General features: G+C 48.1%; 3 protein-coding genes across 4 annotated transcripts in view; 1 reads left to right on the top strand and 2 right to left on the bottom strand.

Annotated features, from left to right (window-relative positions):
• Window positions 1–90: 90 nt before the first annotated feature.
• LOC117238079 (formin-2-like) lies at window positions 91–6224 on the bottom strand. Its single transcript, XM_033502704.1, has 9 exons — window positions 5712–6224; window positions 4712–5114; window positions 3493–3662; window positions 2188–3412; window positions 1981–2111; window positions 1621–1905; window positions 1000–1537; window positions 644–900; window positions 91–580 (listed from the first exon to the last, which is right to left on the bottom strand). The coding sequence occupies exons 1-9, from the start codon at window positions 6198–6200 to the stop codon at window positions 434–436; spliced, it is 3645 nt and encodes a 1214-aa protein (XP_033358595.1). The 5' UTR covers window positions 6201–6224; the 3' UTR covers window positions 91–433.
• A 156-nt stretch (window positions 6225–6380) lies between these two features.
• Window positions 6381–13208, top strand: part of LOC117238090 — a 74542-nt gene continuing 67714 nt past the window's right edge. Inside the window, exons 1-2 of the mRNA XM_033502727.1 lie at window positions 6381–6521; window positions 6621–6688. Coding sequence (XP_033358618.1) covers window positions 6519–6521; window positions 6621–6688 — 71 coding nt within the window. The 5' untranslated portion in view covers window positions 6381–6518. The remainder of the gene's footprint in view (window positions 6522–6620; window positions 6689–13208) is intronic.
• LOC117238078 (hemicentin-1) overlaps window positions 10879–13208 on the bottom strand; it is a 32176-nt gene continuing 29846 nt past the window's right edge. For both annotated transcript variants that reach the window (XM_033502703.1, XM_033502702.1), the window contains exons 4-7: window positions 12951–13119; window positions 12681–12859; window positions 11882–12157; window positions 10879–11076 (exon numbers count right to left, since the gene is read on the bottom strand). In XM_033502703.1, coding sequence (XP_033358594.1) covers window positions 10916–11076; window positions 11882–12157; window positions 12681–12859; window positions 12951–13119 — 785 coding nt within the window. In that variant the 3' untranslated portion in view covers window positions 10879–10915. The remainder of the gene's footprint in view (window positions 11077–11881; window positions 12158–12680; window positions 12860–12950; window positions 13120–13208) is intronic.

The raw sequence follows: 13208 nt of genomic DNA, 5'->3' as shown, positions 1-13208 counted from the left end.
TGATGAAACTGAGAAAATCAACATGAAAAATTTCCCCCATATCCTTTCGTCGAGAATCGAGTTAAACAGAAGAAAAAAATCGAAGACTCATGTAAAAAGTATCGTTTATTAGAATTACTTCGATTTCTTCATTCGCGGAACAATCGTATTTATAAATTAGACGCAAACTTAACCAGTCTATATACAATATAACAAATTCATGCCAACAAATATATCTACAACAATAATTATTATTTCGTTTTAGTTTCGACGAAATTAGTGCCGTAAAGAGTGGGACGGACCGAACGGAACGGACGATCGATCGATCGATCCCATAAACTATCTTTATTCGTGACAACCAGACACTATCCTCGCTCGAAGACGAGAATAGTCGTATTCGTTCGACTCGTTATAACGCATCTATCGATGTATTCGTGATATCGAATTTATTTATTTATTTTCGTGAGAGCTTTTGAATCCGTGCTTTCAATCCCGTGGCGCTTAGTTTCAATTTTTCCACCTTTGCTTTACTTCCGTATTTCTTTCTCATCTCTTCCATTCGTTCCTTTCTTATTCGTTGTTGCTCCTTTTTCCAGATATCCTACGAAATCCGTTATACAAGTATAAAGAAATTCGAGGGAATAAAATATGACGGATGATCTACCTTGAAGTCCTGACAGAAACCGAGCCAGAGGACGAAGAACGCGCTCGGATCGGCCGCGTCTAGGTTCTTCGCGCCTTTAGGAGTGTACTGGTAGAATTGCATCACAGCCTTGAATTTGCTCTTCGCGTCGAGCAAAGCTTCCTGCTCGTTTGCCAATTCTGCTCTTGCCACGCGGAAAAACGCATCCATCTTTTCTTTGAACGGTCCTGACGATTCGGGATCCGCTTCAACGACGATTTCACATTTTTCGGTACATACTGCAATACAAAAAAGAAAAAAAGAGTACAAAGATAGAAAAATTACAATTTCAGCGTAGAATTTAAAAAAAAAAAAGATGAACGCTTATAGATTTTCACCTTGAAGTTCCTTCTTTAATCTTTCTAACTCGGCCGAGACATTCTCAAAATTAATGTTCGATGCCGCCTCCATGTCTGCCGGTTCCGGAACCGGTAACGGCAAGGGTTCTTCGAAGTTGTGATCCTTCTCTTGAGCTAGTCTCGCTCTAACAACATAGTGAAGTAACGTAATACCAGGTACATTTGACTTCACGTCCCTCAACTTCCCTAGAATTTCCAGACCAAAACCGTCGGCTTGCCCTCGCGTCCTGTTTCCGCCATTCATGTAATTGCCGAGCGTGAGAATTAACGCCATCACTTTTTTCAGAGAAGTAGAATTCCGTAAAAAATCGCACGTGCTTCGTAAATTTGTTAACTTCGATGCAACGAACGAGATCGCGTCTTGAAATTCCGCTTGAAACATTAGACACGCAATTCTCTCGGAGAAGTGATTTATACTGGACAATTTTTTGAGAAAAACCTCTGGTCGATCCAGAGGAATGTCCGTATTATTCTCCTCGAAAGCTTTTATCTCGTCCAATTCCTTCTGCGTTGGCCTCTAAGAGCGATTAAATCACACAACGTTTATATTATATAAAGAAAAATCTTAAACTATACGTTTTATAATTTTCGAATACCTACGATTTCGTATATCTGCTGCAACGCCTCAAGGTTAACCACACTAGTATCCAAGTTGTAAACCGCGTTCTCAACCTCGCAGAAGTCTACGTGCAAGCTCTTCTCCAAAATGCCCACGGTCTTGGATCGTTTCGAGTCGAGAATCTTTGCTGGTTGTATCTTAGATGGTTTCGAAGCCTCGTCCGCTTTTTTGACCGGTTTTCTGGCGGTCACCTGACGAGAGAACAGGCCGGCGAACTCTTTCATATCCAGATTTTTCTCTTCCTCTAGTTCCGCCCACAGAGGAATCTATCGAGTGAATACAATTAATAACCTTGACTTAACAACTCTTCTTCCTCTTCTGCTCGTGTTATAACCAAGTACCTGAAAGGCCGATTCTGAAGCGTCGACGGAACCACGCCCCGTTGGTATTACAACCTCCGTTGGTACCAAAATCCTGGTCCAGTAGAGCGGTTTCATAGGAACCTCGGGACAGAGCGGCTCTTTTCTCATGTCTAAACGAGGAAGATCGTTCTGATAATCGCGAAATCGGCAGCGTGTCTCGTAGACAAGTCCTGTCCTGTTACTCACACGCTCTGCTGACTGGGTACCAACCTCCAACCGGAGGTGCGGGTAAAGGGCAAGGTCCTTGCGATGGTCCTTGAATTCCTGGCGGAGGCGGAGGCGGAGGCGGACCTCCGGGTATACCCATAGGCGGCGGTCGTAGCATAGACGGTGGTCCACCGGGAATGCCTCCGATTGAAGGTGGTGGCGGAGGTGGCGGCACGCCCATCATAGGCGTGGGAGGAGGAGGCGGTGGCGGCGGTCCTCCGGACACCGTACCGATCGAGGGCGCTGGGGGAAACGGTGGGGGCGGAGGAGGAGGAATCGGTGGTTCTGAGTCTAATCGACTGATAGTTGACGCAGAGGATAAAGGTGGTGGCGGAGGTGGAGGCGGTGGAGGCGGCGGAGGTATCGAGTTAAATAGAGGTGTCTGAGGCGGTGGCGGAGGCGGTGGAGCTGGTATGGAACACGCCTGTCTTAAGATCGAGGGTGTAGGGGATGGAGGTGGTGGAGGCGGAGGAGGTGCAGGTGGTGCTGCTTGTATCTCACCTGTCATCGGTTGTAAGGTCGGCTGCGGTAAGGGAGGAGGCGGTGGAGGCGGTGGAGGCGGTGGAACTGTTGGTAATGAAGTAATGCTTCGTTGAGACGTAAACGATTGCGTCGGGGTGGTGGAGGCAGGTAGCGGAGGTGGGGGTGGGATGGAGAAAGATGGTTGAGAAGCGGAGGCTGAACTGTTCTGAGAACGATAATCTAAGAAGGGCGATGGGGGTGGAGGAGGTGGTGGGGGCGGAGGAGGAGGTGCACTCGAGTATGCAGGCGGGGAAGAAGCTTGTGGCAGTGGGGAAGTTAGGGTCAACGATAATCGAGTAACACGGCCCGGTGTCGTGTCGTTTCCGGAAGCCTTCGCGTCCTTCGAACCACTTGCGACTGATGTCGAGCAAGCGGCACTCGAAGATTGCTCTTGAGAAGTCGCATCCTGAACGATAGTCTTCTCCAACGATGAACCGAGCGTTCCAGAAGATTTCCCTTTGGATAAATCTTCGGAAATTGCTTCCGGGAAAGTTGTCGTAGGAGATGTCTGCGTGGATTTACCTTGAGTAGTTTTGTTTGCATGTTTCGCTAGTTCTCGAAGTTTTTCGAGTTCCCGTTTCAGCGACTCCTTCTCGGAATCTTGTTGGTCTTTCGCGGAAGCTCCTTGGGAAGTTAAACTGGCAGATATAGATTGCGTATCTTTGCATTGGGACTGATCTTCCTGTAACAAGTGGCACGTTTGTTTATTTTGTTTTTAAGTACATGATCTTTGACATCCACTAGAACGAACAGACGTCTTACTGTAAGCTCCTTATTCCGCGTCACATCATCAAGCGTAATTGATCCGATAATGCCATCCGATACAAGTCTGGAATATATTCCAGCCGCAAATTGTTTGACTTCGGCTTCCGTAAGTATCGACTTTAATTGATCCGGCAGCGCCGAGATTAACGTTCCAACGATTCGTCGTTCTGAAAGATTAAAATATTTTTAAATTCTTCCCTACTCCTTCTCGTCGATTGCACGTTTTCTACCATGCAGTCTCACCCGATCATTCGTTTCAAAATCAAGCAAAACTCGAGGAAACGAGACAAACATCGAACCTGTGCAACTTTCACTGATCGAGTACGGTTTAATGACAACTTCGTTTTTGGCCTCGACGACGTTCCAGCCTTCGTCCGGCATTGGCGGCTGCTCTTATCTGCACGTGACTCTGAACTTTTCCGACTTTAGGCTCACATCGTAACTGGATTTCCACGAAAACTCAACAGCGATCCACAGCGTTCGCCTTGCCGTCGTCGTCTGTGCTCGTTTTCCGTAATTTGGAAAATGTCGCGCGATAAGTAAATGTTGGCCGCCTTGTTAACCTCTGACAGCGTCGAGATAATTGCCAATCATATATCTATACAGTTCGCCTTTACTCGAAACATGCTCCTTTCCGTAAAAACGATCTCGAAGCCAGCAACTATTCGGAAGAAACGCCACCTCGATAGCTGCCCACGTCATATTGAATGGCTAACGATGAAATTTTTTACGACGTCCCGACGAATTTCACTTTCAAAATGGGAACGTGATCATCGCTCGATGTTGAAACGGGCTACATCGCGAAACACGAGTGCGACACGTGGCGAAATCACGCCTCCCTGATAAATTTTATCTCGTTTCTTATCGAAGCTTTATCGAAGCGGAATACCTATTACTCTCGGTTGTACATCGTTACCGGCGCTTCGCGAGTAAACAAGTTTCTCGTTTGCCTCGTTTCCTGATTGAGAAATTAAAATGAAGTTACGGATCGTTTGAGAGTACGCGGTATCATTTCTCCGAGCAAGTAAGCTATCGTAATTACGTAATTAAAACTACATTTTATCGTTTACGACAAGCTGATACAAAAAAAAATTTGTTAAGCCGACATCGAAATGCCATTTTTAACGATCGGGCCATATACTTTGAAACGTCCTGTAACTCATTTTTAAATCTCGTATTGAGGTTACCAATAAGAGAAGATACGAGTTCCGCTCACCGAATAGCGGGGACATGGAAGACGGTCCGACCTCGTGACTCTTCAAAACAAGCGCCAATGACGTCGAGGCTGCTTCCTCTTTGGCGCCATTCGTGGCGCCGGCTAATTCTTCGGGATCGGTAAACACGCTGTCGCTCGAAGATTCTTGGCTAGGTGGCATCGAAATCTCAGTCACAACCATGCACTGATTGGCCAACCGCCATGAGTCTGTGACCAGAAGCGTAGGGTCTTGCTTTTGAATCTGATTTGCTGCTGGCAACAATGGCGTTTCCAATGAATTTTCTTTGGTCTTCGTTTCTGTTAGCCCGACTCGTTCTATCGCTCTTTGAAATCCATCTTCTTTATCGTGTTTTTCTCGTACCTGTGACTTCTTCCCCGAAAGCTCTGCTACAACTGGGCTGACCTATTTGAAATAAAGAATCAAGAAATTCCAAGTTATTTCGATATTAAGGTACTTGAAGAATCGATTTTGAATCCTGTGCCGTTTGATTTTGTCCGATTAGATATATATATATATATATCTTTTCTTTCATTAGGAGGATATCTGCAAAGAAATAGTGAATTTTTTCGAAATGGTGGAAGCAGGTGGTTGGAATCGTATAGAAAAATGGGCAAATTTGTTCGATTAACTTTTACACAAGAAATCACATTCTTTCGTACATCGTAGAATCATGTATATCGTACTTAAATTGCTTGAAATGCGGCGCTAGCGTTTCAGTTAGCCTCGACTTCCGAAAACATCTGAACGTACCGGTGTGTGACTTTCAACCAACTTCACACGCACACATACCCGGTAGATTACCATAAACTTCCAATCGACCCGTAGCAATTCCAATCAGTCCAAACTTCAGGAATCAATTATTCGACCGTTTAGCAGGGGCGGAGTTTTGTATACCATCATCCCCTTTTCTCATCGAAGAACACAGAAAGCCGATATACCATTTCGTAATAAAACACGATAGAACCTGGAACTCCATTCAAATCGTTCCCTATAACTGACCTTCCTCTCGGTAGATCCAGGTGGTTTCGGAGCCTGCCTCTTGTGAAACGGTCGCTTGTCCACACCACGTCTCTGACATACTTCCATCTTTCTAGCAGGTGTTTCCTCTGAGTCACCCGTTTCTCCATCATCCCCGGTGTCGGTCGCGTCGTCAAGACCATCCGCTACGGATCCTGGCGTGCTCGCAGTTCCATCCGCAGCCCCTTTGCCCTTCTTTCCTTTCTTTCTAGCCTCGCTTTGCAGATTGCCCATGGCAGGATCGCGCGGCGACGCTTCTCTTGCCGCGAGACTGTTCGGCCCACGGCAGGAGGAGGCGGTGGCTCGTTTGACGTCTGATGCAGCGGTTGCGGCTGCAACGGTGGTGAATGCAGCCCCGACGTCCCCGGCATAGAATGCTCGGAACGTGTTAATACAGAAACGGACGACGTCGCGCAGATTTTGGCTGGCGTGCTGTGACGCGGCTGCGCTCTCGTACATTCTCTCCTTCATCCCAACTTCGGTCGATACCACCAGTCCTTTGCTTCTTCCGCAACAGTCGCCGGTGCCTTCTAGCGCGGACACGCGTTTACGCGTGCCGTTACACTCTGTTCCTTGCGACTGTGGCGTTGCAACTGCCGAGAAGATTCTTTCGGTCAGTGGTTTTTGGGAAAGATGCCAAGTTCAGGCTCGCCTACGGGAAACATTGTCGTAATGTCGTAGTGTTCGATTGACAGGGACCCGGGAAAGAGGTAAGGGATTCGCGGTTTTATTCCCGGCGAGTGAATTCGACGATTCGATGGTCGGCCTGTCGTTTAATGCGTGTGAACGATGGTATGATATGTATGGTTGCGAAATAAGTCACCGATCTGACTTCGAAAGTAACCTTCGATCGTTCCCTGTTGTTGTTGCTGTTGCTGCTGACACAAATAGATAAGTCGCTTCAAGGAAATGAATATCGGAGTTATGAATATGGAAGAGCGTTTTAATTACGAGGGGAGGTATGTCACGTCGAATGTTTGAGTTTCCTTTTACCTGACCGGAAAAAACTATCCGATCGATCCAGGATCAAGGTCGGGACGGTGCAAATGCAGACAGCGCCCCGTAAATGAATATCGCGAGGAAAACGCGTAGTATTTACGTATTCAATGGTTCGAGCGGCGCCACGCTGTCTTTGTCGAACCACGATCGTTGTATCTGCGAATCCCATTCGTTTTGGAAAGATGAACGACGCTCGTCACAATTTCTTCGATAGACGCATTTCCTTTCGGATCGTTTTACGTTCGAGCATCACGTGCGACGATGCCACTTGCCTCGGTGCTTCCTCTCGTCGAACTATCGATTCTCTAGGAAGAGAAACTCTAGCGGGTACCTTCTCGATACGAGATGAGAGCTTTTCACGTAAAATTTCGTCGTTTCTGGTGTCGCTTTCGCGAGAACTCTTTTTACAAATAAGATACACTTCCATCGAACGAGTTAAGATTGTATCTGCCCCTTGTTTCGTGCGTTTCTATACCACCCGTGCGCAAAAATTACGCCTGAGACGAATGAATTCACGTTCCACGGAAATACAGAGAGATACGAGCGACCGGAGGTCGTTCACCATGACATTATCGTCTCCATACTCGTAGGAACTTAATACATGCAAAGAAATAACTGTAAAGCCTACACGCATAACGAGGAACAACAGGCTAATCCGGCATAAACACCGAGACTGTTTTGCATACCTGTACGAAACGCGCAGGTCCGTGCAGTTAGGATGAGAGACGCGAGACGCGAGGTATTGTCGAAGGATTATCGATATGTTCGTTTATATATTCGATGTCAGCCGAGTACATACAGAGCGTTTGTTCTCTATTAGCCTAATTATACGCCTCGAGGCAAGTTTAATAATTTGATTGGAACTCGTGGATATTTAAGAGACATCAGAAAGTTTGTTGTTTTGTCGTTTATTTTATATCGCAACATAAAATTTGTACAAATAATAATTCGTAATAATATCGTAACTATAATGGACGATAATTGATATATATGCATATGTGTCGATCAATATATATCAATTTCAAATTTGCACGCGACACGCGTGCGTCCGTGGTGCGCGCGCATCGCAACGCTTCGAGCGCCTTGTCAGTGCGCGTAACCACGCGATCGCACGCGCAACAATCACTTGAACCGACTTATGGTACGGTAGAGACCTATCTGACAACGCGAAAACCTCGCGACAGGCGCGTGTCTTATCGCGATACGCTTTCTGTTTCGGAAGCGATACAATATTTGGTCGGTCGGTCAATCGATCGGTTTGTCGTTGAGAAGCGGAAGAACGGTCATTTCTCATCGCTTCCGGAGACGGTCCAAGATTCGAGGAACGGCGAAAAATTTTGCATTTTTTCCTTCATTCGCGAATTGTTGCGTTTAAAAAGGTAAATGAAAGTCCAAGATATATAATCTCGGAAACGAAACGGTCTATATGTATATACATATATGGAATATCAGAACAAGAATTAAAAAGAAATTCTACTAGCAGCAAATAAAGGAGACACCGTCCCGCGGTCGATAAAAATGCTCGCCCGTTCTCCCGAACGTTAAAAAAGAAATCATGTTCGTATCTCGGCGAAGAAATGAGATCACAAGTCGAAAGGAACGAACGCGTACGATCCGGCTGGTCCTGTTTATATCTCTCCTTTTCCTTTGCTCGCTCTTTTCCTCTCTTTCCTTATCTCTATATCTCTGCGGTCTCCCTAATAGCGCGCGTATATTTGACACGAGTACTAGAACACGAATTGAAACACGATTTTTCGGCGAACGTCGACGGCGTTCGCAAGAGCGGTACAAAAATAAGGACTTCAACGAAGGTCGCTACGTACGCGAGATTTCTAAACACGCCGCGTTAATACTACAAAACTAAGGGGACGCACGGTAGATGCACGAGCCAAGAAATATCCTTTCAACGTTAAAAGCGTAGCTATCGTTAGTTCGGGCTGAAACCGCGTACTCCCTCCGCGGTGTTCTAACGCGAGACACGAGAACGTAACGGGCCATCCGAGCATTCCACTTTCTCTTCGGTTGGTTAATCGTCCTTCTCCCCTCGTTCTCGTTCGTATTGAATACACGGAACGAAAGGAGAACGAGGCGCTCTCAGATTTCTTTGGAATCCCTCGGGCCCTGTCCGCGGCCGTGTCCCACTTCGTTAAGTACTGATACGTTTACCGTTATTTACAACAGACGAACGCTCGAAAATTCCAGCCAGGCGAAAACGATCGTGCGTGCGTTTTTTTTTTTTTCATCGAAAACGCGACGATTCTCGACTTGAAAAAATGCGCGTATCACCTACGCGTCGCTGTCGAACGTCAGACTTATTGCTTAAGTTAATAAGCGCGTCACGGCGCAGTCGAGTTATGGTACATTTACAGAAAAAATCGTCCCCGATCGCGGGAACCGCGGGGATCATCGCTCGAGTCGGCGGCATCGTCCACGATATAAAAGTACAAAATGCGTAAAAGCGTCGCAACTCAAACGTGTCGAGTTCTATTAAGAACAGCGAGACACGTTCGAGCCTCGACGCTCCACGAGATTTTTTCTTCGCTTTTGCTTCTCGAAAAGGTTTATGGCCTCTTATGGCATCGCGTCAGCCTTCGTGTGAGATTCTTTTCTCTCTCAAGACTCGATCGTCCATCTTCGTCGCGGTTTGTACTTACATGCTACTTAAATATAATACACATCGAACAATATATCGGTCGGCGAGAAACGAGTTTGACCTCCTTCTTCCACCTAAATTATCAGCTGCTTTCTAGGTTTCACAATTGTTCCGACAAAATGATCACTCGTAGCGTTTGGATCCCGTCGTTGTCCGCGAATTCGTCGGTTCTCTCCAAAGATTCCTCGTTTTTCATTAGGTTCCTCGTCGACCCGTGCTCGCAGCCCTCCGCTTCCGCTCTTACCTCTTCCGGCGCGCGATTGTTGGACCCCTCGACATCTTCCTGTTTCTCATTCGCATCCGTTTCCCGCATTGCGGAGACCGCTACCGTCGCCGTCGACGTGGTCACGGTGGTCGTGGTGACTCTAGTCGTCGGCAGACTCGAGGTTCCCTCGAAACCCGAGAACGCTGTCGCCGTGCGAGCGGTGAAAGGAAAATTGCAGCATGTCTCGGAATATCTGCCGATACTGTCCGCTGTGTTGTCGTGATCGTTCCTGACTACAGCAAACTTCGACAAACGTCCCAGAGTTCGCCCTCTAGCTTCGCAATTTTCTTGCAATTGGAACGACGAAGCGTAGCCGGATACGTCCAGATTCGCAGACTCGATTCCATCGAGATTACGGTCGAAAGTCTGTAACGTGGTTCCCGCGTCCGTGTGGTCGATTCTGTGACGAGATTCGAGAGAATCGAAGGAAACTGACTTCGTTGGCCTGGCCAGATCAACGACGGACAACGTTTCGCAGGAATCTAATCGACATCCGTCTCTTCTTTCGTGTCCGATCATCGACGCCATACCGATCAGAGGAACGTTGGTCGTGGACGCGACGGGGAACGCGTTAGAGGCGCCAGGCGCCACATTTGCCCGGCTAATTTGTCCCGGGATCTCTGGTACCGGATCCAGTTGTCCGATACACTCGAATCTTCGAGGCGACAGCATCCCGGAAACGACGCTGTTCATTCCTGAAAGAAATCTTGGCGATCTCAAGCCGGTTCTTAAGGTGGACGACGCCTCCGGTTCGGTGATACCTAACAGTCCAGACTTGTCGATGCGTCGAACCGTCGGTGAAGCTCCGTCTGGATCGTCGTACGACCTTCCTCGAGGTTGACCGCGGCGCACGGAGTACGGATCGCCGGCGAACGGAAGCGAATTGGCCGCGTACGTTTCTCGATAAGAAAATCGTACAGGGGGTGGGTAGCTGGGAGTTGCGGTGGGATTTTCGGCGATGGTTATCGTCATCACGGTCGTAGCAGCTGGCATCGAGGTGCACGCCACGGCGTTAGACGACGAAAACGTAGTGGTGGATGGAGCCGTGACGATGGCGTTCCACGAAGACATGGTCAGCGGCTGTAACGGGGGCGGCGGAGGAGGCGGCGGTGGTGGCGATTCCACGGGGTTCTCGATCACTATCTCCATCCTATGGCGGAGAGGATCGCGCGTATGGTCCACCGGGTGATACGTGGCTCCGGTGGGAGTGGCCTCCTGCTATAGCCATGTGGTGCGGGTGCTTCCGGCTCGCGAGCCGGTAGGCAGATCTCAAACGATTATCTCACGAATAATCCGGCGTCCTCGGCTGTTCGGGGTCGAGTAGCCCGACTCGAGACTCTCGTCGTACGATAGGCTGACCTGCTGAGGTGGCTTCGCGTCCTCGTCGTAGTTCTCCTGATAAGGCAGACCGGACACGTCGTACGGTGAATCTGTCAGACAAACAATCGGCAAACGGCCGTTGAGAGTAGGAAAACAAAAGAACGCAGCGGTGGCGGCGATGTACGTGCACGGAGAACGAGAGAGGAATGCGAAGAGAGGATGCGGTGGATAGCAATGGCTAGGAACCTCGTATCGAACGTGGTACGACGATAAAAGCTCTTGGCAATTGCAAAGGTCTCGAATTCGCAATCGCCAAGTTGGAACAGTTGTATTACTTAAGGGTAATTCGAGAACATCTTCATTGAAAAAATTGTGATTCCGGTGGTGTTAGAATTCGCGGCACGCGTCTTCGAAACTTCGTACCCGTTTTACCGTTTAAAACCGCTCACCTATATTCGGTACGTGGCACTGTATAAACATGTCGTATAAGACAATTCCGTAACGAAAGAGAAATAAAATCGGCGATCGGTAACAGGCGGGAATTCTAATATCCGAAAACTAGCGAGACTGGCGAACCGCTTCGGCAACTCCGCCAAGTTTGTACGATCGACTATTAAGCCTGTCACGACTGTCGAAAACACCTTGAAACATTTTTCGATTCGAATAACGCTCGGAAGGCGATTCGAACTTTCCGTATAACTAAATTGTTCGAGAACTTGCGACAGATAGAATTGAATGCTCATCGCTGGACGTGGTGGGTCGATCGTGGAGCGTCGGCTAAGGCTGGATAAAAGGGAATGAAACGGGGCGTGAGGTGGGGAAAGGGTCGAGGAAACGGTGATAGGGGAGGTGAAACGGGATAGAAGGATCGCGGCGGAAACGGGAGAGAGAGTTCGACTAAAGAATACTACTCACCGACGTGTTTTTGAGACTTTACGACGGTGGCGAATGGTTCCGAGCAAAACTGCTGTCGACTTAGATTATGGCTCTCCCGGTAATCCTCCCTCTGTGGGAGGTAATGAGGGTGGGTCGGATAATCCGACTCGGTGGTTGCGTAGCCCGCCAGGTCGTACGGCTGGCCAACGCCGTTCGCGGCCGCCGACTTCATCTGCCAGATGGAGTCTTGCGAGTTCACCGAGCCCCCGTTATTCGAGTTCGAGTAGCTGTTGTCCATGTAGCCCATGTTGACGCCTGCCGTCAACGCGAATGCATCAATTACCATTTATTAGGCGAACTAAGAGTAAAAAGTTCTTGTTTACCATGTCCGAGGCATATAATTGTTGGCTCGGTGTTGAAGTAACGGTTATTTTCGAAGCGACGAGAAACGCCGAGACGTTAATGGCCGAGACGTTCCTATGTCTCGAATACGAGCGTAAGAAGAAGAAACGGAGAATTTCGAAGAAAAGAGGCGGACGTTACTTTTGCACTGTGACAATTTTTAGTCGCGTGACTTATTTACTCCGTACAGGGCGAGTAAGTATCGCGCAAGAAAGAAAAGCTAAATTGCAATTGCACGTCGCTACGCAAGTAATCGTTGGAGTTTTGGAAGAAGTACGGTCATAGAAAGGTAGACATCGTTAAACCGCTCTACTTTATACCGTATCTTTCCCATTCGCGTCTGAACCGAGATACGTCCTCTCCACCCCGACAAACTTCTTCCAGTTTTTTTAAAATTGCTACGCCACTAACGCTTATGTTTTCGGCAAATTCTTACCATTGATGTTGTGGTTCGGTTGATGGTAACCGTAGCCAGGTTGCGAGTACGCCGGGGTCTTGGAGTCCTCCATGGCCAGCGCGTGATCCAAACTGTGTTCGAGGGCTTTGTTCTCCGCGTAGTAGGGCGGCGGCGCCTGGCTCTGCTGTCCGTTTCCGGCGACGAGGCTCGGTCGAACCCTGTACGAGCAAACAACATCGAAATCCCATTCGAGCACCGTGTAGCAGCTGGAACTCTCCTCGAATCGTCCAAACAGATTCAAATACTTACGCGTTCGAGTCCATTTCGTAGTCTTTCGCCTTGGCGGCGTGTTTTCGTCGACACCGACAAAAGAAGAATGTTAGCGTAATGAACAACAGAAACACGATACAGCTGATTACAATGGCGATCACCGTCGGTGTTGTAAGAGCTCCAGATTGTGCGATATACGAAGGGCCAACTGTGACAAACGAAAAACCGTTCAGTACCGTATGGTCCTTGGGTTATGATGCAATACGATTACAATCAGCAAAAAAGAAAACGCGGTTA

The sequence above is a fragment of the Bombus vosnesenskii genome, unplaced genomic scaffold (assembly GCF_011952255.1).
Source record: "Bombus vosnesenskii isolate JDL3184/JDL3185 unplaced genomic scaffold, Bvos_JDL3184-5_v1.1 scf7180000013431, whole genome shotgun sequence".
In the NCBI taxonomy this organism is placed as follows: Eukaryota; Metazoa; Arthropoda; class Insecta; order Hymenoptera; family Apidae; genus Bombus; species Bombus vosnesenskii.
This window is presented reverse-complemented; position numbering and strand designations above follow the sequence as displayed.

Bases quoted from the DNA above. Each gene is read 5' to 3' on its own strand.
- LOC117238079 (XM_033502704.1), bottom strand. From the start codon at position 6,200: ATGAAGGAGAGAATGTACGAGAGCGCAGCCGCGTCACAGCACGCCAGC. The intron at 1,906-1,980 runs GTACTTGGTTAT...TTCACTCGATAG, and splicing joins CTTCAGAATCGGCCTTTCAG to ATTCCTCTGTGGGCGGAACT. The intron at 581-643 runs GTAGATCATCCG...CGGATTTCGTAG, and splicing joins GTTTCTGTCAGGACTTCAAG to GATATCTGGAAAAAGGAGCA.